This window comes from Dendroctonus ponderosae, unplaced genomic scaffold, assembly GCF_020466585.1.
Source record: "Dendroctonus ponderosae isolate FM_Combo_2020 unplaced genomic scaffold, Dpon_F_20191213v2 Dpon_F_20191213_4, whole genome shotgun sequence".
NCBI classification, from domain to species: domain Eukaryota; kingdom Metazoa; phylum Arthropoda; class Insecta; order Coleoptera; family Curculionidae; genus Dendroctonus; species Dendroctonus ponderosae.
The window spans coordinates 1,536,054-1,561,389 of NW_026018611.1; the positions used below are offsets into that span (position 1 = coordinate 1,536,054).

General features: G+C 47.3%; 7 protein-coding genes across 19 annotated transcripts in view; 2 read left to right on the forward strand and 5 right to left on the reverse strand.

The window, feature by feature from the left end:
* Window positions 1-339, reverse strand: part of LOC109545746 — a 12,202-nt gene extending 11,863 nt beyond the window's left edge. The window contains exon 1 of the mRNA XM_048665632.1: window positions 41-339. The gene's annotated coding sequence lies outside the window, so the exon portion shown is untranslated. The remainder of the gene's footprint in view (window positions 1-40) is intronic.
* Window positions 339-2,182, reverse strand: LOC109542925. The gene is made up of 4 exons (XM_048665644.1): window positions 1,684-2,182; window positions 1,131-1,634; window positions 861-1,079; window positions 339-810 (listed from the first exon to the last, which is right to left on the reverse strand). Exons 1-4 carry the CDS (start codon window positions 2,074-2,076, stop codon window positions 352-354), a joined length of 1,575 nt encoding a protein of 524 aa, XP_048521601.1. The 5' UTR covers window positions 2,077-2,182; the 3' UTR covers window positions 339-351.
* A 121-nt stretch (window positions 2,183-2,303) lies between these two features.
* LOC109543025 lies at window positions 2,304-3,718 on the reverse strand. Its single transcript, XM_019912532.2, has 5 exons — window positions 3,124-3,718; window positions 2,993-3,073; window positions 2,722-2,936; window positions 2,530-2,667; window positions 2,304-2,479 (listed from the first exon to the last, which is right to left on the reverse strand). The coding sequence occupies exons 1-5, from the start codon at window positions 3,176-3,178 to the stop codon at window positions 2,423-2,425; spliced, it is 546 nt and encodes a 181-aa protein (XP_019768091.2). The 5' UTR covers window positions 3,179-3,718; the 3' UTR covers window positions 2,304-2,422.
* Window positions 3,719-3,820: 102 nt separating this feature from the next.
* Window positions 3,821-5,774, forward strand: LOC109543023. Its single transcript, XM_019912529.2, has 7 exons — window positions 3,821-3,991; window positions 4,068-4,459; window positions 4,545-4,656; window positions 4,717-4,833; window positions 4,885-4,965; window positions 5,027-5,291; window positions 5,344-5,774. Exons 1-7 carry the CDS (start codon window positions 3,937-3,939, stop codon window positions 5,492-5,494), a joined length of 1,173 nt encoding a protein of 390 aa, XP_019768088.2. The 5' UTR covers window positions 3,821-3,936; the 3' UTR covers window positions 5,495-5,774.
* Window positions 5,732-7,038, reverse strand: LOC109543024 (activating signal cointegrator 1 complex subunit 1). Its single transcript, XM_019912530.2, has one exon. It carries the CDS (start codon window positions 6,755-6,757, stop codon window positions 5,777-5,779), a length of 981 nt encoding a protein of 326 aa, XP_019768089.2. The 5' UTR covers window positions 6,758-7,038; the 3' UTR covers window positions 5,732-5,776.
* Window positions 7,039-7,884: 846 nt separating this feature from the next.
* On the forward strand, window positions 7,885-19,598 carry LOC109542997 (chromatin modification-related protein eaf-1). 7 transcript variants are annotated; one of them, XM_019912490.2, is made up of 25 exons: window positions 7,885-7,978; window positions 8,543-8,741; window positions 8,844-9,635; window positions 11,272-11,449; window positions 11,501-11,671; window positions 11,981-12,161; window positions 12,213-12,442; window positions 12,496-12,714; window positions 12,827-13,039; window positions 13,091-13,213; window positions 13,270-13,410; window positions 13,477-13,593; window positions 13,647-13,763; window positions 13,815-13,990; window positions 14,046-14,157; window positions 14,214-14,474; window positions 14,527-14,721; window positions 14,773-14,955; window positions 15,012-15,173; window positions 15,501-15,716; window positions 15,774-15,953; window positions 16,007-16,203; window positions 16,260-16,503; window positions 16,561-16,737; window positions 16,791-18,251. In XM_019912490.2, exons 3-25 carry the CDS (start codon window positions 9,205-9,207, stop codon window positions 17,307-17,309), a joined length of 4,743 nt encoding a protein of 1,580 aa, XP_019768049.2. In that variant the 5' UTR covers window positions 7,885-7,978; window positions 8,543-8,741; window positions 8,844-9,204; the 3' UTR covers window positions 17,310-18,251. The 7 variants fall into 7 exon arrangements, with proteins under 7 accessions (XP_019768049.2, XP_019768051.2, XP_048521578.1 ...); XM_048665621.1 differs by lacking the exon at window positions 7,885-7,978 and adding an exon at window positions 19,168-19,598 and having other exon boundaries at window positions 8,379-8,741; window positions 16,791-17,330; XM_019912492.2 differs by lacking the exon at window positions 8,543-8,741.
* A 408-nt stretch (window positions 19,599-20,006) lies between these two features.
* Window positions 20,007-24,293, reverse strand: LOC109543026 (protein Malvolio). Of its 7 annotated transcripts, XR_007281303.1 has the most exons (11): window positions 23,805-23,999; window positions 22,594-22,764; window positions 22,350-22,539; window positions 22,130-22,289; window positions 21,768-22,012; window positions 21,138-21,590; window positions 20,832-21,084; window positions 20,498-20,776; window positions 20,401-20,442; window positions 20,258-20,337; window positions 20,007-20,205 (listed from the first exon to the last, which is right to left on the reverse strand). XR_007281303.1 is itself a non-coding variant. In XM_048665640.1 (10 exons), the coding sequence occupies exons 1-9, from the start codon at window positions 23,805-23,807 to the stop codon at window positions 20,427-20,429; spliced, it is 1,770 nt and encodes a 589-aa protein (XP_048521597.1). In that variant the 5' UTR covers window positions 23,808-23,999; the 3' UTR covers window positions 20,007-20,205; window positions 20,413-20,426. The 7 variants fall into 7 exon arrangements, 6 of the variants coding, with proteins under 6 accessions (XP_048521597.1, XP_048521596.1, XP_019768092.1 ...); XM_048665640.1 differs by lacking the exon at window positions 20,258-20,337 and having other exon boundaries at window positions 20,413-20,442; XM_048665639.1 differs by lacking the exon at window positions 20,401-20,442 and having other exon boundaries at window positions 23,805-23,998.
* Window positions 24,294-25,336: the final 1,043 nt, after the last annotated feature.

Genomic DNA, 25,336 nt, shown 5'->3' on the forward strand with positions numbered 1-25,336 from the left:
ATTTTGCTATGTGGGCAGGATCAGAAAAATGTGCCCCTACCTGACAATCTGCCAGCTCCAAGTCCCCAGCAGGTGCAGCCTCATACACACTAGCCGTGTATTCTTCGAAGTAGTCCCCAATGTAGGGGGCGTGAGTGAAGTGGACCTTGAGCCGCTTCTCCTCCTTGGCCCCCAGCCGGAAAAAGCTGCTCTCGAAGCGGAAGTTGTGCCCGATCGCATCCAGGCACTCGCTCAAAACTGCCGCAACTTCCCCTAGCGGGTCTGACGCCGGACTCTCCCTCAGGCCCTCATCCGGAATGGAGCGCAGCTGCAGCCGATCCACGGCTTTCCGCAGGCAAACAGTGCACGCCTTTAGGCCCTGATTGGTGAACTGCAAAGGAGGCAGTTAGTGGCGCAAAGCAACTGTTCAACCACCAGTGCCTTGACTAGCTGGAAACTCCCCCGATCATCGGCTTTCCAGATGGGGATCCGGCCAAAGTGCACCGACTTGCGCTCGATGCTCAATTGGCAATGCTTTGGGACGCACTGGATGGGGATTTCCAGCTTGGAGTACTCACAGAGTTGCGTGTCCAGGCTCAGAAGCACCAGTTTGCCTGAGTACGCTCTGACACCGTCAAAGGGCTCAAACAGCACGGAAAAACGCGCTTCACATCCAGTGTAGAGCTTCTGGATTCCCGAGCTCTCCACGCTGAAGGCCACTTGGTCAAAGGCATCCGGGAAATCCAGCCGAAGGAACCTGATCTTCCTGATGTGCCCACTCACGTTCCGAACGGTCACAGTTCTTCTATAGAGCTGGTTCTGGCTGAAGTTCTACACATATAAAAGATAATCTTGGATAGTGCTGGAGGAAATGTACCCACCTCGAATCGGACTAAGGATGGTTCCCAACTGAGGCCGCTGTCTTCAACTTCAGCATGCTGATGCGAGCGGTTCAAGTCCCGATTTTCCATGGCACACTCCAGAACCCCGAATTCCTCGATCAAGTCCACTAAGTCGGGGATGTTTGCGGGCAGCAGCTTCTCCCGCGGGTTCCCCAGAGGAATGGTGGGCAGCACCAGTTTGCTAGCGGGTTTCTGCTTCTGCAATTTCCAAGTGAACCCCACAAAAGCTTTGCGCAAGCAACAAAATACCTTCGACTTGGTTTTCGGCTTCTTCACTTTGGGCGTCTTGGGCTTCTGCTTGGGGGCCTTTTGCTTCTTCGCTTGGCCTTTCTTGGAGCTCACCACCTCTTCAGCTTCAAGGACGACACTCGGTTCCACCTCAGCAGCCACTGGGTGGGCCTGGGGTTGCTGTATTTTAGTGCCCACAATCATCAAGTCAAAAACCCGCTCCACCAGCCTGGGCTGGGGCTTTGATGGTTGATGGGGGGGTTTTTTCAGCTTGTACTCCTGCACCAGCTTCTCCAAGATATGGATCCAGTTCTCCTGGCGTTTCCTTGCTTGTTCCGTGCTGTTCTGATGGCATTTCCTGAATTTGGCCAGCAGCTGCAGCTGCATCGGGGCGCTCAGTGAGTCCAAGTCGATCCCAAACTTGGCCGAGTACTTTTTCATTAAATCACGCTCGAGTTTGCTCTTTTCGGTTTGCGTCTTCTTCCTGGTGCATTCGAAGATTTTGCGCGCTTCAGCAATTTTGCCCTGAAACGCATTCAATCACTTTCAACCAGAATGTGTGGAAGCAAATTACTTTAATGATCTGAATGCTGCGCTCCTGCTTCTTCACTTTTGCGTCTCTTTGAATTTTCGCGGCGTATTTCTCAAAGTGGCGCTCGAAGGCAACCATCTTTTTCTGAGCCGCCGTAAGCGGGTACTTGACGAGGACCTCCTGCCTCCGACACTCCACCACTATCTCAGAAGAGTCGCACTGAGTAGCAGTCGAGCATTTGCTGATGTTCCGCTTCTCCCTCATATAATCGGCGTATTCTTGAGAAGCGACGAAATCGTCGATGAAGTCATGGAGAACTTGGGTTTGCTCAATTTCCCTATTCTGCAGGCACTTCAAGGTTTCATCCACGGCTTCGTTCTTCTGGTCTTCATCATCAGCGTCGGAATAGGCGCCCAAAAGCTGCAGACAAGACATGTTTGCGGTTGCTTTCAACGTTTGAATGGCGCCACCGGTGAACGTTTGGCATTGGCCAGTTCGTATTCGCCATCGCACTTTAGGCGCGTTTATGCGACAGAGATGTTCAGGTTGGGTTCAGCAGGTTGCCTACCCAGTCAACCGGATCTTGTGTCTCGTCTTGCTTTGAAACCTGGTTCAGAAAGGGATGGATGTAGAGTGGGCCCTTTGGACCAATACGCATTTTTTCGTGTAAAAATATTCCTATATTTTTCGGGTGAAAATAACAACATAATGTTTAGCCTAGATCTAGTTAATGTCATCCAGATGCTCTTCGGATGCGACGCTGCTTTCGGTCGGTTTGACTTTAACGCCCTTTCTTGCGCTCTTCTCGCGCCAGGTCTTCCACCTCGGCCGGAATCACCTAAAACTTCAATTTGCGATCCCCCTAAGACACGTTGACGTCGTTTTTACCGATTTGGCGTCAATTTCCCCCAGGGCAATGCCAGGTTTGGGCTTGAGGAGTGCAGAATCCTCCTGCTTCTCCTTATTGGTCATTTCGCGGCTCCACTCCTGGAGCCACTGCTCTCCTGCAGGCTTTGGAGCGGTAGTCTACAACAAAAATCTTCGGCTATTTGAACGTTTCGACCCGCGCTTTGCTCGGACCTTTCCCTTCTGCTTCTGCTTCCGCTCTTTCTTCTCCTGCTGCCTTTTGGCGTACAGGGTGTTGCTCAGAGTATCCAGGGTGTTTCTCTTGCTCGCACCGCTATCGCCCTGATTGGCCAAAGGCTGGGTGTACGTTTGGGGTCCCAGTTCAGTCAGAACTTGAAAGTCCGCCCTGTCGCCCAGCCGGAAGCCCCATCCAAAGCGCGAGTCGGTTCCTGGGGGGAACACACCTCTTGTACTGGTTTGGGCGTTTTGAGGAGGGAGCGCTTACCTTTCTTCAAAGTGGGGATGTTGGAGTAGATCACTGATAGTATTGAAGGCAACTCGTCAGGGATAATGAAGCCCTGAAGGGCTGAAAATCCACAACTTACACAATGCGGTTGGAGCTGGCGCTTTACTCACCTTGGGAGTTGAGCAGCGCCCATAAAAGGCTGATTAACGCGACTTTCATTTTCATTGCCTACTGGGCACACCTGAGGAAAATGTCTTTAAACAATTGCGGCGTGGGTTTAATGTTCAAGAACAAACATCGAGCGACCTGCACGCGCACTGGGCGACTATAATTTCACTTTCATTTTCTTCAATGTCGTCGAGAAACTGAATAATTATGCCCGGCGTTACTTAATGACCCGGTGGTTTACATGGCTTGATGTAACATTAGCCGAGTAATTAGTTTTTGGACAAAACTTGCGCTTTTCGACCCGGAATCGAGGACTTTGCTCAAAAACTGAACTTTCCTTTTCGTTGATCAATCGCCGCTGACCGCACTGTCCTTGACCAGCAGTCTCAAATGGTGAAAGACTCATCAAAAACTTTCTTTAAATTGCTACATAATTAGTACAGCAGATGTTAGATGCAAGAAAACTGGATTTATTGCAAAGCTGGCAACGTGGGCTGCGTGTGCCGTTTACGGGGGTACGACTGGTTGCATAACAGTAGTATTCTTGGAATTGGACGATCTGCTTTAATCTCGAAAACCCCAAAGTGGGGCTGGGTTGGAGGCTTTGCGGCACCGTGCTGGACTCGAAAACAGCGTAATGGTGACTTCCCGTTCGATTGGGAGAAATTGTGGAGGTTTTGTGGTTTTGCAACGTGACAACCCGGCGCCTGCCAAAAGCAAATTGTTTGTTTTGTTGACACTGTCAAGCGACCTTGCTCAAATGGTTTAAAAACCCCCAGTAGTTTGTTAAACAATATGCGAAAAACCGCCGTAAAATGTTCATAAATCTACCCTATTTTGTGCTGCTGGGTTTAATCGACTCCACCTTGGGTAAGTGCAGCGGAAAGGCAATTTGGACCAAAATTGCGGTTATGTGCAAGATGCTAACAGTGGAGCCCCATTTCAGGCACCCTCAGTTTGCAAATCAACAAAAAGGCCGACAACACCTTCTACCCGGTGGCGACGCACGTGGAGGAGAGCGTGGGCACAACGTTTTCGCTGGTTTGCGAGCTCGTATCCACTGCAAATGAAACCCAGTTTGACGATCAGTTGTCTTGGGTGCGCCAGGATCAATTCTCCGGTCGGCAGGACCAAAGCGACGACATCAAGGAAATCAACAAGTCGGAAAAGCGATTCCAGCCACTGCTCAAGGAGGACAAGGGCAAATATCTGTGCGTCAGCAACAAGTTCAATCTGAACAAGGCAGTGACTGTGGTGGTGCGGAATGACGTCCCCAAGGAGCGCAAGTCTTTCATGAGGATTTCCAAGACGAGTTTTTGCAACCCGCATATGTTTACCGTAAGCACCTGCCTTTTTTGCCATTTAAAAGGCTGGCAAGAGCCTTTTCAATGTTAAACCCCATGTTAAAAGACTTCAATTTCAGTGCAGATCCAATGGCTTGTGCATCATCCAACATTACGTTTGTGATGGGATAGCGGACTGTAAGGACGGGTCGGACGAAAGCGTGGAAAAGTGCAATGGGGATCCTTGCAAAGGTATCGGTATCAACTACTTGCATTGAATTGAGTTTCCAACTGGAAAAATTCGTGTTCTAGATAAAATCCCGTGTGATTACGGCCGTTGTATCCCCTCCTCCTGGTGCTGCGATATTCATCACGACCCCAACTGTACAGTCACCAACAGGCCGATGTGCTGCCAAGGGCTTTCAGAGTGTAAGCAACGTTACTTCACAGCAGTCTTATTTTAACTTCCGCAAATTCCAGCCTATGAGGAGCGGGAAATGATGAGTTTCCCCACCGTCACCCAATCCCAGCAGACTGCCCGATATCTCTTCATTCTTGTCTGTATGTATGCCCCTCACTATGTCCAAGCGGTAAATGAATGGATGATTTCCCTGCTCCCCAGGTGTGGTCAGCATCCTTTTCTCCGTCATCCTGTTGCTGCTGATCATCTCCAAGGTGGTGATGTTCGCGAAAAAGGCGGCCGTTCAACAGCAGCAGGCGCGAGTGTGCGAAAACATCGCCCTTCGGAACCAGACGAACATCAACGTGATCCCTTGCAGCCTGTACGCGTACGGGAGCTCCAGAACGCCGCGTAATGAGCGCATGGTTCGCAACATTATCATCGATTCTTCCGATGTTAACGACCCGTTGCTGTTCAATCCCTCCAGGTGGGCGAAGCCCACTCATTGCAAGTTGGGGGATTAATCTCGCTTTTTGCAGGTTTAATGTGATAAATGCCAGCGAAGCTTTCGATCAACCGCCCTCCTATGTGGATGTGCTGCGCACTAATCGGTTGGTAGCAGAGCCCCCGCCTCCATACAGGAGTCAGGAGGTGATCAATCTCACAAGCGACGTGGACCGAGCCAATTAACTGTTAACATATCAATCAATTTTCAATTGGTGTTAAGGTGCTGTTTTTTTAGATCTTTCGGTGCAATGCTGACGCCTGTATATATAGTATATCGTGTACTTATTTGATAAATTTGTTTTCTACTGAATGTTGCGCAATTGACGGGGAAGACAATAAGGAATTGAATCATATCACTCGGGAATGTTAGCTTTAATTGCCACTTGTTAAACGTGCAAGACTGTTAAGGAAATGTCCTAGTAAATCGTCTATTTTTATTGAAATATACTCGAAATTAAACAGTGGTCAGTCTGTACTTAGGCGCATCACAGCTAGTGGCTCGTAGAATCCATCCGACCCACGCAGACTCATATGGGATAAGTGAACAGCATCAAAGCTGCAATGCCCAAAGTGGAAGTCTTTGAACCTTTCCATGATTTTCGTGGCATCGACGCCATGTCTCGTCCATTTCCCCTTGCAGCTTTTTCTGTACTTGCTGTTCAGTACAGTCATGTGCAGCTTAATGCTCCGCGGGTCCTTCCTAGCCAACCCTCTTTGGTAGAAATGCTCCGCAATGCCATCCACAACCGCCTGCAATGTAACTTGCTGGCTTTCGTCTCGAAATCTAGCATTGGCATAGAGCACGTTCACGTTCTTCAGATTGCTGTTCATGCAATCCAACGTCCCGATATCCAGGCTCATAGGCCCGGTCCTTTGCAGCAGTTCCTCTAAAGTTGGCCGGTACTCTTCCAGCGCCTTCACTGCCTCAGCTCGCTCGACTTCATCGAACAAAGAGTACACATCAATCGTAACATGCAGCTTCAAGTGGGACATAAAGATGCTGGCATCCAAACCGGGAATTTCGTCCTGCATGCTTAACAGTTGGCTTCTGAGGTACAAAAAACTCTTCTGAATGGTCGGGTGGGTGCAAGGAATACAGGTGAACTGTAACGGAGCGGATTTCAGCCGCAATTGGGTTACTGTTGAGTGCAGGCGCCCCAGGGCTTTGGCCAGACTCGCTTTATCGTCATTCTCCACTACAATTGTGTCATCGGGCGCGAGACTGCTGGACAATTCGGAGATTTTGCTCAATCTCGGATGGTACCACTTGGGCAGCTTGATTTTAGCAGAATACCTGTTTAATTCCTGGGTTATGTCGAGGTGTTCCAGTTGCTCTTCGTTCATCACGCAGTCCTGGGCCTGCTTGAGCCGTTTGGGCGGCTCAGGAACGGTAAAAATCCGCCCGTTAATCCACATTTTAATCGGCCTGGCAGTTTTCCTGGACATTTTCTCGCACTTTTTTCGACATTATCCATATCACTTGACTACGGGCGCGACTTTTGTAAGGCAACAACACAGCTTAGATATCATCAGTAATCATAACACTTATTATTTATTATGGTGTGTTAACAACGCAATAAATTTTCTGAGGTTAGGACTCTGTTGATCTTTTCTCTCTTTTCAAATCGCTGTAAACGCCATTCGGTGTCTCCCTTCAGGGATCTGGATTTAGGCAAAATAAACATTGTGAGCGCTGTTGTCACTGATGCAACAGTGGGCGTTTTAAAAAAGCTCAACAATTCAAAATTATTATCTCCAGTGAATATCCCAAAGGTGTTTAAACAATGCAGTGGTTTTGACCACAACAACAGTGCTAAATAATGTTTTTCTCAAGGATTTTTAAAGTTGGGAAGCTGGATGCGGCAGCGCTGTCGCAAATCCGATTGCCTGTAATCGGCTTTTTCCGCCCCGTTCCCTTGCCCCGTGCCTTTGACAGGTTTTAAGACGCGCCCATGGTGGGGATGTAGGGGAAATTGCCGGAATCCTTTGTTGCCCCCCACCGCCCTCCAAATGTGACATAATAAATGATTTAATGCCAACTTGATGCGTTTTTGGGAATTGTTTTGTCGTTTGTTTGGCTTTTGATGGGCTTTTGGCAGGAAATCCAGGTCAGGGAGAAAGCCAAGTGGGCCCTGGCGGGTTGGAGAGCAAATTAAATCGCGCCCCTGAGGTGCAAATGACCGGCTTGCGCCTTGCCGGATTATTGATTGGCTTTTGTCTTCTTGCATTTACCTACATCGATTGAGGTGATTGCGTAAACGGCGCTGGACGATGTTCTTATGTAAAAATATGGAAACGACTGAGGTTGTGATGATGCATGAAAGAGTCAAGTCGCCGGGGTGTTCAGGCTTGAAGAGCCGAGTGGAGCCCCTAAAATTTTATTGGCTGTCGGTTAGACTTCACACCTCCTCCTCCAGAGCGAAAAAATTATTAGTATTAAAATCAGTATTAAGTCATTGTTGAGCCATTACTTCCTGATAAACAGGAATTTCCTTAAGCACGGCAACCATAGAGCCGAGAATCGCGCGAACGCGCCACTAACCTCAAAGCAAATGTTATTTTTTTGTGTATCATATGACGCCGTCGGCTGGCCAATGAGGTGACGGCATTCCCTGCTTTTGCCCAGAGTGTGCCCCGACGCAACCCGTGAAGTGAAAATTGTAAAAGGTACGTAGAATTTTATCGTTTTACCAACGAAAGTGCTGTAGACAGGATCCCAATGTTATTTATGCTTGTAAAAGGGCTGGAAAAAAGCCGATTTTTCGCAAACACTGTACCCGGGCCTCTGTTATGATCCAATGCGAGCAATTTTTACATGTCCTCACCTTGTAACCTTACTTATTTATCGATTTTTTATAACGCGTATTATATTGCCTGTCAATCACGATATTAAAATTAATTAATAGTGACCATTTAATTATGTTAATGGGGAAATTAGCGCTAAATGGTTGGGATTAAATGGAGTTTTCAAGTTTTTGGCCTAGATTCTAGATTCGGCCGCCCCACTCCGGGTTCGCAGTGCCCCATCCCCACCCCAAAAGTTGATTTATTTCCATGGAATTGAATGTTTCCTTTGATGGTGGGCGGTGGAATTTTATTAATGTTGACAGTAGGAACACGTAAAATCGTTTAAAATTCATTGAATTGTCACCGAATGCAATCAGAAGGGCAAAAAATGAATCATGGACGATAATAGGGGAATGCCGAAGTGATAGATCGGTCCATTTTTAGGTCATGGTGGGGGAAATGCTTTGATTGCCGATCCGTCGTAAGAACAAGGGACAAGAAAAAAGGAGCATCGTAAATGTAAAAGATGGCGGCACAATGATATCTTGTTGCAAATTTGCAATTTTTTGTTGATAAACAAAGCCTGCTGGCTGAGTGGCGCTTTCAATCTGGACGGGAGCGTGCTTGACGATGTGATTTAGTGGTACGTGCGTGTTTTCGGGCCCGAATCGCTGGTTAACTTGACAAAATCTACCCTTTTCTGTTAGGTTATGTTTGGGTTACAGATCTGCTTCATTTGTTTCAGGTGCAGAGAGGTGTCGAGCACATTTCGGCCCACCAATTCGACATCGAGCTCACCCAGTGGACATTCGCAAGTGATAGTGATTGTTAGACGCGTTTCGTCCACATTTATGTGAACTTTATCTCAAGATGAATCTTTGTCCGTTCGAAAAATAATGTTTCCCAGTTTTTTGCGGAATTTTCATTTAAACAACGAAAAGATGGCTCTGTTCGAGTTCGGTTAGAACACAATCGGTCTCAGCCTCAAACAATGCCTACAGTGACCGTAAGGTAGTCCTACATTCCAGGTGTAAATAATAATATGCGAACCATGTGCTTAAAACCAGTGATATAGTTCTTCGAGACGATTGGAAGTGCTGTGAAAAATGTCTCAGACCCCAAACAAGTCGCTCCAGAAGATGTGCAAATCACCAAAGAATACCAATTTTCACATTAAACAGGAAAAGATTGAATACGAGAACATGAGCACCAACTGCACAGTGGTTGGATCCAACAATCTGAACCTCGTCAAGAAGCCGCAACTGTTGGCCAATGTGTCGCCGGCCTACTCTATGCCGAGCCCCAACTATCCGCAGTCGCCCTACTCATCGCCAGCCAGTCTCAAGTCGCCTTCGCCCAGTCTCAAGCCCCCTACGCCCCAGCCCAACTTCCCGCTAATGCAGATCATCCACAACAATCTCGTCAGTCGCCCTTTGCCGGCTGCTCAACCGCAGAATATCATCAAACTGAAGCCCCATTTGAACATTCTACCAAAACCCAGTGCCAGTCCTCAACCATCACCCAAACCCAGTGTCAGGTACGTTTCCAACTTATTGAACAGGGAGGGAATGGTGCCCGGGAAGAAAACCCAATGATTTTTAGCTGATTCATAGTCGAAACGTTGGCCAAACAAAAACAGTTTTTTCCCTCGCAAATCCTTGATTTGCACTCATTCTCTATATGTTGGGGAACGTTTTGGTCAGGGCCAGTCTGAATCTAATTTAGTCTAGAATATAAGTCTTCTATAGGAATACCAGGTTATGAAAGGAAACTAATGATTGTGTCCCATGCATCCATTTGTACGACGATACGATGGTACGAAAGTGTTTCTATTCTGCTAACCAATAGAAACACTTTAGAACCATCGTATCATGGTACAAACGGATGCATGGAACACGGGCTTAAGTTTGATAAACCGGCGAATTTTCAAAATCCCGATATAACCTCGAAATCCCCCATATAGCAAAGGGGAGCAAAATTCCTGAAATTCAACACTTACCTTCGCAATGGGTAAATGTATTCACACTAGATAAGTTTCGCTGGAAATACCGGGCAGCGCTAAATATTCCAATGAATAAAAATAATGAATTCATTTTAATCTTAACTCTAAAATAATGACAACTTCATTTCTCATTGAATCGTTTAATGTCACTTTGTGCGAAAATAATATTTGTCATTGTCTTGACTATGCGTATCGATAGAGATGGTTGATGATGAGCGCTCTTTGCACAGTCTCAACAACGGACCCGTTAGAAACTGATTATGGCCTCTTCCAGTTCTATCGGGTTGAAGCTCATTTTCTCCGTTTTATAATTTATAGTCAAGTTCTTCCCTGGACTTGCAATTAATGTTAACGTCCAAAATGAACACAAAAACAAACGATGCATCGTTGACACTGCGTTGACAGCTCATCTGAGCTCAAATTCAACTCAAACACTAAAACCCCTCAAAACATGGGCTACGTGGGTGGCTCACAGGATCATTTAAGCCAAATATGGTCACTTTTTGATACACACATTACGAATAAGAACTGTTACCTTAAACACGCTCAGAGCTGTTCTGTGCTTATAGACTCATGTCCGCACGACAAATCCGCTTCAATACCAGCAACACTTAATTTACCACACTTCTCCATAACCATAGCGTATGCCCGATACACGGCGGTGTATTTTCCAGTGTAATTTCCCAATTTTCGCTGTTTTTTCTTCTGTTGAGCCATTCGAACACAACGTGCCAACCACATTGGCCAAAATTCCAATAGAGGGCGTCAACAAAACACACGGCTCAGCAGATTTCGAATAAAAAAGGGCGGCTCATTAGAGGATATGACGTCATTCCCTGTTAAATATTACGTTTTTCGCAAAGTACGCAAAAACAGATCAATAAACCGGCACAGAACATTAAATGGAAAAATGTAGAAAATGAAATGCGAAAACCAGATTTAATTAATGCTCGGAAAGCATTTGACTACAGTCAATTGGGTTTCAATAAAAAACGATATTTTGGTCGGTAATACATATTTGGAAAAAAGCATGGTTTATATTATGACCGCCCGTAGTCCGTTGGCTGTTTCACTCTCCAAACTCTTAAACACTTCTCTCACCCCAAAGTAAAAACTGTCTCTCTCTAGCTTTAGTCCAAGTAACGGTTTTTAATCCCATTGGTTGTTGCAGCCCCCAGATTGTCATTCCGACGGGAAATCAACAGTCAGGAGGCGCCACAGCCACCCTGATGCCCACCGCACAGCCGCTTCTCCTTAACCAGATGCAAATGTTGGCCGCCCCCGGTGTCCAGTTCATTCTGCGGCCGCAAACGGCCACCCAAATGGCAACTGCCGCCCCCAAGCTGCAAGTAAGCCGATGCCGCCCCATCCAGCTGCAGTCTCTCACTAATTCTGCCCAGTATTCTTCGCAGGCCAACTCGCAGGCCCCTCAAGGCCTAATCCTGCAGCCGGCCTGCGCCCCGCAACAGTTGCTGCATTTGGGCGCCCCAGCTAGGTCCCAACCAATGGTGCGGGTGCTGGCAAATGGCGTCCAACTAGCCCCGTCTACCACCACTTACGTCACCACACAGGTAATGCCGTTTTCCAACGTGCATCTTGCCAAGTTGCCAAAAAGATTGTAATTCTAATAAACTTCCGGATCGGTACCAGTGTTATAGTATCGTGGTCTGGTTGGTTATCGTTTAGCAAAAAACCCAAACCGACAACATCGGCAGGCTTGTCTGCGGGATGCTAAAGTGAAACCTCAAATGACATTTAACGTTAGGAAAATCAGAAATAATTGACAACAATCGGAGGCATTTTTAGTTTTTGGTAAAATGACCGAAAACATCGATTACTCCTGGGTTGGGCCCGTTTTTTTTATGTATTATAATTGGCAGATGCCCAATCAGCCCATCAATGCCACGCATATTCAGCAGACGATTGTGAACAATGCTCATCAGCAGCAGCAACACCAACAGCACCAACAGCACATCCAGATTCAGCAGCACGTGCTGAAGAAGAAGCCCAAGGTGAAGGTGAAGAAAAAATTGGACCTGGCCAATATTATGAAACTCTCAGGTATGAAGCTGTCGCGCTTCAGAGAGCGTATTTTCACTATTAATGTTCCAGGCATTGGAGACGAGGACGACATTCAGTTCGAGAGCGATACTTCGCAGAGTGAAAGCGATCACAACTCGGTACCTACGACTCCCCAGCCCCAGCAGCCCGTTACTCCTACTGGCAGTGTGCCGGGCCAGCATATGGGGTATGCGCAGCCCGACTCCAAGAAGAACATACAGAACATTCAGATCTCATCCATGCCACAGCCTACCATTAATGCAGCCACGCCTGTAGTACAGGTAAGCCTGTTCGCGCGTGCGGGGAGCCTTCTCTTCAATTACTCCTGTTCTAGTTGCTCAACCAGAACTTCCAGAGCGGCATGATTTCGAACAGCAGCTCGCAGGCGACTGCAGCTGCTCATGCCAACAGCGGCCTGCCCTTCAACTCCACATTTATCACTCCGAACTTCACCATCAACAATGGGCTAATGTTGCAAAGAAGCAGCGGATTCAAGCTGACGGTTGGCGAAGATGGACGGCTGGTTCTACAGCACGATCCCGCTCTGAATCAGGTCAGTTGACCCTCAATCTGATCACTTTCAGGGCCAGCTTCAGTCCTATTGGTTCAGCAACAGCAAAGCCCTTTATCAACCCCTTTGAAAACACTTTAAATTATTCGTTCAGGAGCTCCAGAACCAGCTAATTCTGCAAAGCCTGCTTGGACTGAATGGTAGTCTAGTACTGCAGCCCTCCATGGACCAACAGACAGTGCAGCAAACCGTGCAGACCATTCAGCAACAGTCGGTGCAGACCATACAGCAGCAGACAGTGCAGAGCCAGACCATCCAGACGGTGCAGCAGCAAACAGTGCAACCGCAAGTGCAGCACACTATACAGGTGAGTGGCAGCGCCTTATGCCAAAAGGCTGTGGACTTAAGCCCGTTGTAGTCGTTGCAGCCGCAAATACAGCAGCAGACTGTGCAGCAAACCATCCAGCACCAGACTGTCAATGCGCTGCAGCAGCCCATGCAGATCGTGCAGCCTCAGCCAATCCACAGCTTGCATTCACAAGTGAGTAAATGAGAGGTAGTGGTTATTTCGAGAGGTTAACATTGTGGTTGTTGCAGGTTCCTACTGTGCATAGCATTTCCCAGTCGCAGGTGCACAACCTGCAATCGCAGATCCAAAGCCTGCTTCAGCAGCAGCAGAATATAGCTGTCCAAGCGCAGGCTGTGCACCAGAACGTTCCTCAGAATGTCCACTCTCAAGTGAGTCAAGCCAGTGGAGGTTTAAATGGGGAACTAAGTGAGCGTTTTTCGTTACCGGACTTTCAGGCTATGCAAAACCTGCAGAATGTGCAAAGTATGGCGCAGGGCTCCGTGCAAAATATGAGCCAAAGTGCGGCGGCTTCTGTAGTTGCTCAAAGTGCCGCGGTTCAAAACATGACACAGGTACTAGACTAGCTTGCATTTCCGAACAGTATACGCACGTTAAAGGGTTTTAGGGGGTTCAAAGCGTCCAAAACATGCCACCAACACCGGCGCAGCCAATTCAGACCTCCGTGCACAGTGTGCAGGGATTCCAACAAGCGCACACTCAAACGACACAGCCGGTGCTGAAAGTGAGTGTTTCCTCTATTTCTGAAAATTCCCATTGCAATTCGCTCATTCAGGTGCAGCCCTTCCTGAAAAGCCAGCCGCCCGTTCAAACGGTGCAGCCCATTCAGCACCACTCGCACCCGCAGCAGCATAACAATATGCAGCAGGAGAACCACCAGCCGAATCCTCCCAGCAACTCCACCTCCTATGTGGTGAATTTAACCCCTGAGCAGCTTGAGCAGCTCAAAAGGTAATCTAGTTACTAGGTGTTTGAAGCTCAATTCAACCAACGTGGTTTTATTTAGAAATGGGCAAGTGACTGTGAACGGACAAACGATTTTCATGCAGCGTCCCAATAAGGACCAGGGCGAGAAGAAGCTTAGTCCCAAAATGAAGTCCGTGAAGAAAGTAAGTGAGGTAACGTGGGCGAGCGTGCGACCTTCCCTGCATCTTTCTAAGCGCTGTGGTTGCAGATCAACAAGATTCAAGGCATCAAGTCGCTGCTGCAGGACAACGTTCAAGGCATGGACAGTATGGGGGATCGAAAACCTGCTCCGGGAGGTATGGAGCAAATGAAGACTTCGCCTCCGCAGCACGTAAAGCCTGTGAGCAGCCCCGTCGCAGCCCAGCCGCACAAGCACATTCTGCCCCATAATCATGTGCAGCCGTTGCAGAATAAACCGCCACAGCCACAGGCTATGGTGCAACCATCAGTGCAGCATGTGGCTAAAATGGTACGCACTCACTAACTTTGCTTCATTAAGGGGGCTAAATGATTTAATCTAGGATCGGCAGAAAAGTCCCTTGCCGTCCCCCAAGCAGCAGAAAGTGAGCCCGACGATTCACTCATTGCAAGACTCGAACGGGACGAACTCCAGCCATGATGTGGATAAACTATTGGGGCAAATTCTGGAGGAAAGTGGGGGCGCCCTGGCCGCCAACGGCGGCAACAATCACAATCTGGAGCGGCAGCCCCAACAGGTCTGAAGTGCTGCAGACCCTTGATCGTTGGCTGACTAACGTTTTTTGCAGAGGATTACAACCATCCAGTTGACGCCCCAAAAGCAGCAGCATCTGAAGACAATTCAGATGCAGATACAGACATTGTCGGCCCGATTACAGCCCGGCGACACCGAGGTGCACAATGCGCTTAAAAGGCTCTTTGCTGAACAGCAGAAGATTCTGGCCTCCGGCAAGCTGCTGCCCCCTGATAAGGTGAGTTGCCGCTCCAGTCATTGGGTGCAGTTAGAACGCAATATTTTGGCCCACAGGTTTACTACCTGAACAATCAATTGACCATCGTCAATCCGTCCACGTTCAACCTGCCCTCTCCAGTCAGCTCAGTGAAAAGCGAACCGCCCAGTCCGGGATTGAGCGCCAACCACAGCATCAGTCGGAGCAACAGTGCGGAAGCTTCGCCGCCAACACCGCAGGTAAGAACTTCATCAACTTCCCTGAACGATTCACTCAATTCCGTCGGACTTGGGCAAGAGAGCGCGCAAAGATTATCACTATTACGATAAGATTGCGCTATCAAAACTCATTCTTTTAAAATAGCCGCCTTATCGCGCCAAAGTTATCAGCATTGCATTCAAGTTGATTGGCACTCGTTAAAACGTTAATTAACTGCTTCCAATGAGGATGTATCAGAATTACTACTGGGTCAGTTGTTATTATTACTGCGTATGTATCTTTGTATGCGGGTGTTCTGGTTCTTGCAAACTTGAGCTTGCGGGTGTTAATTTTTAAAATTGTTATAGCCAATCAGCTCGGGAGCCCAGTCCCACACTTCCCCACGGGTTTCAGTGTCCGTTTCCACCTCGACGGGCGACCTGCCCGCCCATTCAACTATTCACCATCACCCCAGCCAAGCACAACTTCACCACGTTGCCCCAGGGGTGCAGCAGCAGCCGCCCCATGTGCCGGTCAACCACCCAAACCACGTGATCAATCAGCGTTTGAACGCCATCAATCAGGTAAGGCGACAAGGGCGACCTTAGGGGTGGAATGGAGATAAAACTGAACGTTTGCAGGTTTCCCAGCTGCCGCCCTTGTACTCCAAGCAGGCGCAACTGCACTCGCCCCAGCTGCATTCTCCCAGTTTGCAGCAAGTCAATTCGCCGCAGCTGCCGTCGCCCCAACCGCCTCAGTTGCACAATGCACAAGGGCCGCCCAATCAACTGCATCTGCAACCAAATCAAATCAGTCCTGCGGTAAGTGGTTTCGGGTTGGATTGGATTTCCTGATTTCCTCTTTTGGTGATTAGCAGGCGGTGAAACCGAAGCAGCCAAGTCCGATCCCACAGCAGGCGAAAAATCAGCACGCGTTAAATCAGCAGCTGTACCAACAGCAGCAGCAGCAGCAGCATTTTCAACATCAGCACCTGCTGAACCAGCAGGCCCACAAGCAGCAAACTGTGCCGACTGTCAATCAGCAGCTGTCGCAGGCCAGAAAGGCCCATTTGTAAGTAGCGAGCGCAGCGGGAGAACCCGGAGACTAGTTAAGGGTGTGTTTTGCAGGATCGAGTCCCAGTTGGTGGTTGACCAGCAGGGGGCGACCAACCCAAACGTGCATCAGCCGTTCAGGGATAAACGGGACGCCTGCATTCGCCTGATGCGCTACCATTGCCTGGACCAGCCCGTTCTGTCCGAGCAGGACCTGCACAAGGCGGACGAGAACTTCGAGCTCAATGCTCAACATTACATTACAAAGTTCGATCGGATGATCGACAAGTACAAATACCTGCTGATAAAGGAGAGCATGGTGAGTGCGACTTAGGGAGGTTTCAACGGGCAGTCGCTCAAGTGGTTTTATTTGCAGAGGCACGTGCAAACCTCGGAGCTGATGATGCTGGACCGGATGTTCCTGGCCGATGAGCAACAGTCCTTGATTAAGCTACGCCAGGACTATGAAGCCGAGTACCTGAGCCTGGTTGCTGACCCTACGCCAAACGCAGCTGCGCAAGACAAGGAGGCAACTGGTCAGCAACACTCACAGGTAAATGTCGGGTTGCGGAAAGACTGGGTTGTGGTACAATCGGATTTTTGCAGCAAAATGAGACTGAGTCGTGCAATGAGGAGTACGACGAGTGGGCGTGTATCCAGCGCGAACTGGGCTGTTTGTCCGATCTGAACCATCACCCACAGCACCCGTCCAACAATCATCATCACAGCATGGGAGCGCAGTCGGCCACCCAGTGCACAGCAGCACAAAACCAGTACAACAGTCTGAAACGCACGTCGAGCAGTGATTCGCGGCTGGAAACGTTGAAGCGGTTTCGCGTGGATAAGCACACGAAAAAACACGAACCCCTTGTAATCAGTGGCGGTGTACAGTGTAGTGGCAGTGTGATGGGAAAAGGATCGCCAGGGATGCACAACCAATCAAAATGCGGCTACGAGTCGAATTCCTCGCAGGCCAATAGTAGCTACAGCAGCTACAAGGAGGAGGAGTCGGAGAATAATAGCATCGATGAACAGGTGCAGAGTGCCATCAACAGCATTCTGAATTTGCAGCAAACGCAGCTGCAGCAACAGAACAGCCTGGATCTGGACAGTATACTGTCATGACGCCATCTGGTATAGGTCGAAGTAAGTGGTTAAGTAAGTAGATAGTAAGGATGCGCCCCCTCCTTTTTCCGGAGCAAGTGCTTCCTTGGTGAGGCTCAAACGGCTTGGTAGGCGGCGGGCGGGTGGCGGTCTCTAACGGCAGCTAAAGACTTGAGGTGTGATATTAATAAACCTTCGGTGAAATTAAATGAAACTAGCATTGTGATATTGTAAGTAAGTTTATTTAGATTTAAACTGAACTGCTAAATGTTATTTATTCTATTTATTGACAGGACCGCGTATGTGATATGGCGGTCACTCTATGTTTGTTCTGATTGGTCATAGCCTGCTCCCGCCCCGCCCTTGCCAGCTCGCTGTCGCACAAGATTAATGTACAAACACTGCAAATTATTCACTAAAACTGTGTCAAGCTAATAATGAAATAGTCGCTATAGAAAACTCTGTTAAGGTTTAAAGTTGTCGCAATCGTCTAGAGTGGAGTAGTTTTCCCGGTTTTTCATTTTTTTTTAATTCACTCCCGCGGTCACAGTGATGACAACAAATGCCACAGCAATAACTCTTGATCTAGTTTCGCCCTGAATATCCACATTATACATGGTGACTCAAAGTCAAGTCACAACAATGACCTCGTGAATAGGTGGTTATTTTATACTTTCAGCTCTTAAAGACCGGTGGTTTCGCGTTTTTGGAGCGCCTTTTTCGTGTGGAAAACAATGGGTGCGTTCAGATTTTTTATTTTCTGCAGTTTGGCCATTCGGGGTGAAGCCGGACTGAGGGGGTACTATTTTTAATTTGTACCATTTTTAACGCTTAACACAGGGCCGTCGGCCTTTACCCCACACATAGACACCCTTTATCTAAAAAAAAAAAATTAGGAGGGAATGGAAAGTTTATTTGTTTTAATATGGAATTCGACAAAGAAGGCATGGAATACTTTTTTTTTAATTAAACTTTTTATTAAGAAACACTGAAAAAATCGTCCAACTTCACCCCGAACGACGATAAGTGATTCGCGAGTTCAGCTACCGATGGTGGTGGCGCTGCGAAACGTCAAATTACTCGTTGTCGAGTGACAGTTGAGACTTGTCAGATTCGTTTATTTATTGGAGTTGATGACATTTACAGACATTTGGATTTGATGAATTCAAACAAATTTAAGGTTCAAGACAGCAAAGACCTAAAAGAACGTGCATGTTTGCATGTTTACCAATTATGAGTTTGTGAWWATTWGWAATCYRATKATGACGCTGTTGCCTCACCGAAACGTAATGAAATAACCGATATTCAACATTTTTACTTCGCACTTTGTCTGAGACCCAGGAAGGATAAGAATATAACTTTTCCATCTGTTTGTATTTCTTTAAAAGCTTGCAAAAGTTGAACTCGCGAATAACTTTTCGCCCTAAAGGCCCCCCTGGTGGTTAAAATTATAACCACGTTAACTAGTAATTTGACACTTGTTTTGTTGACATTGGTGTTTGTGATTTGTTTCGTTCTAATGAACTTTTGCGAGATTTTAAAGAAACATTGAAGCAGATCAAAAAGTGTGTAAGTATTGTTTTATGTGATGTCATCAACTCTAAGTTGGCAACTCTCAACTGTCACTCGACAAAGAGTAATATGAAGTTTTGCAGCGCCACCATCGGTAGTTGAATTCGCGAATAACTTGGAATATTTGCTGCTCGACATTTTCTACGTCAGTGGGGCAAAAAAAATGTTAACCCACCATTTTCCACAGGAAAACGCTGCTTTAAGTCTGCAGGTTTTTGATAAAAATACGCGCATGTATTTCTGTCCTTAATGGGGACAAACTGAAACTTTGAATCACCGTGTAAAAGTTGGGTTGGATTTATTACAGGGTTGCACTTGATGAGTGAACGCCATCCTGGACATGTGCCCCCAGTGCGGTGTTTCAGTTCGCTATTTAGCCGATGTTTCGACTAATTTCAAATTGGGGCATCAAATTGCCTAAAGGAACCGATTAGAGTCAAGGGGCCCGCCAATTTTAATAGATTGTTAGTCATCAAGGTATTGTTTCTCTTTTTTACGTACGCCCAGTATTTTTAAGCATCATTTTATCTGTGTTCATCTTACATAATGTGTATGTAAATAATATCCGAGCGTAGCGTCAGTGTATAAAGATAGGCCACTTGTAAATAATTTATTAATTTATGTTGTACTTAGTGGTTATTTTTATTTTGTAAGTTTTTTTAATTATTAAGACTGATCTTTGATGAAATTTTGGTTCCTAACAATGGGAAATATTTCAAATAAAAATGATTGTTTAAATGCTGGTTGTCTGTTGTAGGAGTGCCGATCCATTCCCAGTTGACGCTTTATGTCGCTAGAGCGCAAGGTACGTTTAAGCCAGCAAAACACTAGTGTTTTAACACAAAACACTGAGAAAAGTGCTGTTAGTGTTTTGACTCACGGCGTCTGTTTGCGTTCAGTCAGACAAGTCTTGTCTCTGGTTCAGTTGACAAATATGGCGACCAAATGTCACCCGCTGGTGAATGTCTTGTTCGTTTTTATGGGTTTTTCGCCGTGAAATGGTGTTAAAGAGCGCAAAACCAGCTGTGCAAGTAAGTACCTGTACCCGTTCTAATTTACACAAAAAAAACTGCCGCGCCCGACATGTTTGAAGGAAAATATCGCAACTAATGTACAACTAACCCAACTTCAGAAGAAATCACACTGTTACAAAATCGACTTTTATATTTTTGAACGGTTGCTATATACAATTCGCAGTACATGGTAACAATAAGGTCCAGCCGCTAGAGCCCTGAATATCGTTTATCACATCGGTAAAACCGCTCAGCGCTGAGCGCTCAGACATCAACTGATCACGTCCGATTTGCCCACTATGAAGGCCGGGTTGCGCAGTTCGGAGTCCGAGCTGGAAAACAGCAATGTTTAAACATGCCCGACTCAGCGCATGCATTACTCACTACTACGCCCTAGAATACTAGGGGTCTACATAGGTCTAGGTTAGTACACGTAAGTGTTCCGTACATCCGACGGTTTCATGCTGCGAAGAAACAGTGTTTGTTAGTAAAGAATGGCCTAGAATCAAACAAGCCAACTAACACACCAAGCAACATACCCGAAACATCAGCTTTAAGCATTGAGTTCACTGTGGGACAGACATTGAGTTGAGTGAGAGGCGGACGACGGCGCGGAAAACTCACCTGGAGTAGCTGATCGGGCTGACGCCAAGGTTGGCGTCCTGGGATGTGCCAATGACGTACTTCCTAACCAGATCGTACTGCAACAAGCGCGTGCTTCCCATGGAAATGCTCATGTGAACGACCAAGTAGACGCAGAAGAGCAAGTAACACACGCCCAGCACTCCAATGCCAGTCAGCGACAGCCAGTGCAGCGAAAACTCCTTCACTGTTGCAATCACTGTGTAGGTGTTGATGCAAATGACCACCAAGCTCAGAAGAGTGGCCATTACTTTGTTGGCTCTGAAATCGCCAAGATTGCAACCAACGCCGTCACTTGATCAACTCCACAACTCACAATCCGTTGACAAACTCGCCCATAATCTGCGGATTGCTGGTGAAGGCAATGGTAGGAATAGCAGCAAACGGCAGCTGGATGCTCATGACGGCGTTCAGGATATCATTCATGCTAGTCAGGTCGTTGATCGAGCTGAAAAAGGCCAGGAAAAAGGTGGGCACAATTGCAATTGTCCTGGTGAACAGCACCCGCTTCCAGCGCGCCCATTGGAGGTTGAGGAACCCCTCCATCGCAAACTGCCCGGCGTAGGTGCCTGAAACAAACCGGATGCAACGGGGAGTTTTGATGGGGCTTCGCCCCACTCACCGGTCATGGTAGAGCTTTGGCCAGCAGCTAGAATGCCCACTGCCCAAACGTACATGGCCACCACCCCGTACGTGCAACCCAAGAAAATGCCGCCCTTGTAAAGGTCGGCGTCCACGAATTTATTCGCCTCCGGTCCAGTGTCTGGGAAGACGGTGGCGTTCATCGATGGATACTTTAGGCACTCTTTATGCTGCAAAGGAAGAATGAATAAATGAGCCTGAGGGTAGAGGTGCTCTGGACCTACCACTTCGGCGTTGGTTTTCTGGAACAGGCCGTGAGCAAACACGGCCACCACGAAGACGTTGATGACGAAACTGACCAGCAAGGCGATGCAGGTTTCGATGAAAAAGTACAGGTTGGCGTCCCGGACTTTGGCCTTGTTGTTTCTGTCCACGTCCCTGGACTTGACCAGAGCGGAGTGCAGGTAGAGGTTGTGCGGCATTATCACCGCGCCTGCCAATAGGACATGGTGTTACGCATCTACCCTGAAGTTTGCGCTTTTGATCCCCCGTTTAGAACTTGAAACTTTCACAATCGAGAGAACGATCGTTGCTTCAAATCGCTTTCAGTTGATTGTGAACAGAAAACCAGAGCGTTTTGCTTCGTTAATCGAGTGAATAGTTTGCGTACCGATGATTCCAATGGCCTGTAAAAGGGCGCGTTGGTCGCAGCCACTGCACCAGGGGATGAACATTCCCTCCAAAACCCCCAGGCCGTTGGGCTTCGACGTCACATACTCATACCCAAAGGTAACCCCCATGATGGTGATTAAAAGGCCGAAGAAGGCCTCCAGCTTCCTCAGGCCGTACTTGTCGAACATCAGGAACGTGAACGTGTCGACGATCGTGATCAGAACGCCGCCGTAGATGGGAATCCTGCAAAATGCCTTTGAATGAAGCCACACAAACACCAATTATCAAGCTGCTAATCGCACTTCCGCTATCAGTTCCGCAAGGATTAGTGAATACACCTCAAGGTCCGCAAAGACTTACCGCGTGCCTGACAACAAATAGATGGCTATGGCCGTTCCAATCACCTCTTGCATATCCGAGCCAATGATGGCGATTTCGATCATCAGCCACAGGATCAGTCGCGGTACCTTCTTGTACTTTCGATAGCACATTTCGGCCAAATGCAGCCCGGTGACGACGCCTGGAAAGCAACAACAGCATGGATGTAAATCGGGCCGTTCGGACGGCCTCCAAACCTCACCGAGTCGGGCGGACAGGCGCTGCATCAGCAAGCCCAGCATGGTAGCGGATAGAAGCATCCAGAGCAACTTGTACTGAGCCACTGTGCCCGACTGCAAATCGCTCTCGATATTGCCTGGGTCCAGGTAAGCGATGGACATCAGGAAGCCTGGACCGGTGAAGGCCCACAGCTTCTTGAAGCTGAATCCATCCTGAACAGCGGGTTAGTTAGCGGCCGCTGGACGCTACTGCTGATTGGGACTTACATGGGACGCTTCCGGGATCCGGATGCGCTCATCCGCGAAATAGGTCTGACCGGCTAAGAGGGTGGTTTCGCTGGCGGTAGCGCCAGGGGGCTCGTTCACATTGGGGCTGCTGATGTTGTAGGCGGAGTTCACGTTTCCGGCCTCGCTGGGGCTGTACGACCGCCTGGGCATCTGAAAGCACAGTCCTTAATAGATAAAGTTAGTTGAGTTTAGGTGGGCCAAAGTTGCAACATTCTGGAACATAGCATTTGATTTTTGCGCTAGCTTAAAAATTTGGGACACCGTGTATCAAGCGCGTCATCGATCTCAAAAACTTGCGGCACCCTGTATATTGCACACTGCTTTTCCACATTTTTGCGATAAAGAAACCAGTCATTGATGAACATTGCGAAAAACCGCTTTGAGAAACATGGGCATTGGGGAAAAATCATGGCGACAGTGTTGCAACAATGCACGAAAAGTTGCATTGTGAATGAAATTCGCGCTCCTGTAAGCAACGGCTTTCGCAACCGATTTGGGCCAGTATAGCTTAAATTGTCCCTTTCCTTTTTTCCATTTAGTCATTGTACCGCTCAATTTGTCAAATAACGTTAAAGGCGACACTTACTTGCTCGCTTTATCCAAATTAATTTGATTAAGGACATCAGTAGGAAAAAAGCGGCAACTATGAGTTGTGTGCATCTCCACTAGCCGCACGCTGTTGCCGCAGGCGCGAAAAAATCAACAGCCCACTGGCATTGACACCTAGCAACGCCTGTATTTGCAGCGCTTGTTGCCATAAAGGATCGGAATTATTTCCAAATTCCACAAAATATGCGGCAGCACTGCCAAATGCCCATTTAGCACATGAAGCAAAACTGCCAGGTCAGGCGACTGCGTTCGCTAATTTGGGTTTGATTGTTCGAACAATTCGAGGTTTTTCTGCTACAGAGACGTAATGTTGACATTGTGTGGCATGTAAAGGGGCTGAGATAAATTGTGCGAAAATTCAACCCCCCAGGGTCGCATTTAGGCGGCCGAATTGCAAATGCTGCGTTCCCAATTTTGAACTGTGTTTTTTATCAGCTTGCTCGATCTGCCATTAAAACTTAAAACAAGCTAGACCTGTGTTGTTGCACTTGACCAACACGTATTACTATAAATAGACAGAGATATTGGCGCAAAACCACACAAATCGGCCATAAACCACAAGGAAAACCCCATTTGCTCACCATGATTGCGAACTTAGCTTTTACACAATGCGAAACTAGCGCACTTTTTGCTGCATTATTCCCACTTGAAACGTGAACTTGTTAGGTAATTGAAGCGATTTATTAGCTGCAAAGTTTGGTTATGGCTCAGGTAATGAACAGGTAAATAGGAATGGTGATTTTTATTCATGGGAATCTGTGTCGAAGTTCTGAGAGTTTAGCGGATCTCTCACTCGCACACACGGCCCTTTAAAAACTATCCATGATCGCTCTGACTGCGGGTGCTGAGCAGGATGGGAAACGATTCGGGAGAATATGGATTTTCAGCTGGAGGGACTGGTTTTCTCTGCTCGGGGCATTGGACAGACAAGGACAGCCATACAACTTACGCACTGTCGAACTTACCTTGTAGTGTTAGGAAACTTTCAGATGTTTACAAAGTTCATTGGCACATTTGAAAACGCGCGCGGTTGGTGCGGATTCGCAACTAATCATGAGCGGCGGTAGTCTCAGAGAGCGCTTTAGTATTGGTGGAAAAATTCCCCCCCACCTTTGGCGCATTAACAATTTGCGCAAAACTCCACTCTATGAATTGCTTTATTAATGCACAACGCCCACAAAATGCTGATAAGATGAATTATTTCGGTTTAATGGCAGCGATTTAAATTAATGTTTCGAGCTAATCAGATTGTGATAAAAAAATTCCAGGTAGGTATCAGGTCAACACGACGGCTTTTTTTATATTTCTACGTAGTTGCGGTTTTTCACCTGTTTCACGGTTTATTTTGCGCACCCAGTATAAGGCACTGGTAGGTTTGGATAAAGCAAGATTGAATATTGGGAAATTTTCTTGATAACCTTGCAACGCATTTCCAGTGAATCCCATATTGTTTGCTAATTTCGCGCAGGAAACGTGACTAGAATTCGAACAGGCAAGCACAATAACAGAAAATGTTAAAAAGTAATTCCCCATTTATACAAGGTCGTCGGTAAATAGCTCCATAAAGTCTTGTTCGAGCGCGCCTTGTAAACGCAGGTACAGAACTGGAGGGTTTTGCTCAACTGCAGACTCTTTAAAAAGTCGTAAGTTGCAATCCAGAGTAGCCATTTGAAACTGGCGCACCCTATAGAAGACACTTTGCTCTTCAAACGCTGAGCGTTTTAAGTCCCAAGCGGATTTTGTCCTGGAAATCGCTTCCTTTCGTCCACTTGTGGCTTATGGTTGGAGATTTAGAAAACCGTCTTATTTTCCTCTTAGAATCTTGTCTTGAAGAAGTCTACCATATGGTTAATGTCGCCCCAGAAAAATGCCAATATCAAGAACATCAGGAAAATTATGCTCTCTATAGGAAATCACTGTACCAACAATTTTTCTTCGTGGCGTTTTTTCCATTTTTTGGCCATTGAAATTCACGACTTTTCCATCAGCGAGCAAAGAACGCTATCATAGTTCGCACTTATGCCACACGCACAAAAAATTTAAAAAATCCCACCAGGCCCTTATTTTATTCGGCGAGCGATCATCGATTCTACAGATCACAGAGTAACCTCTG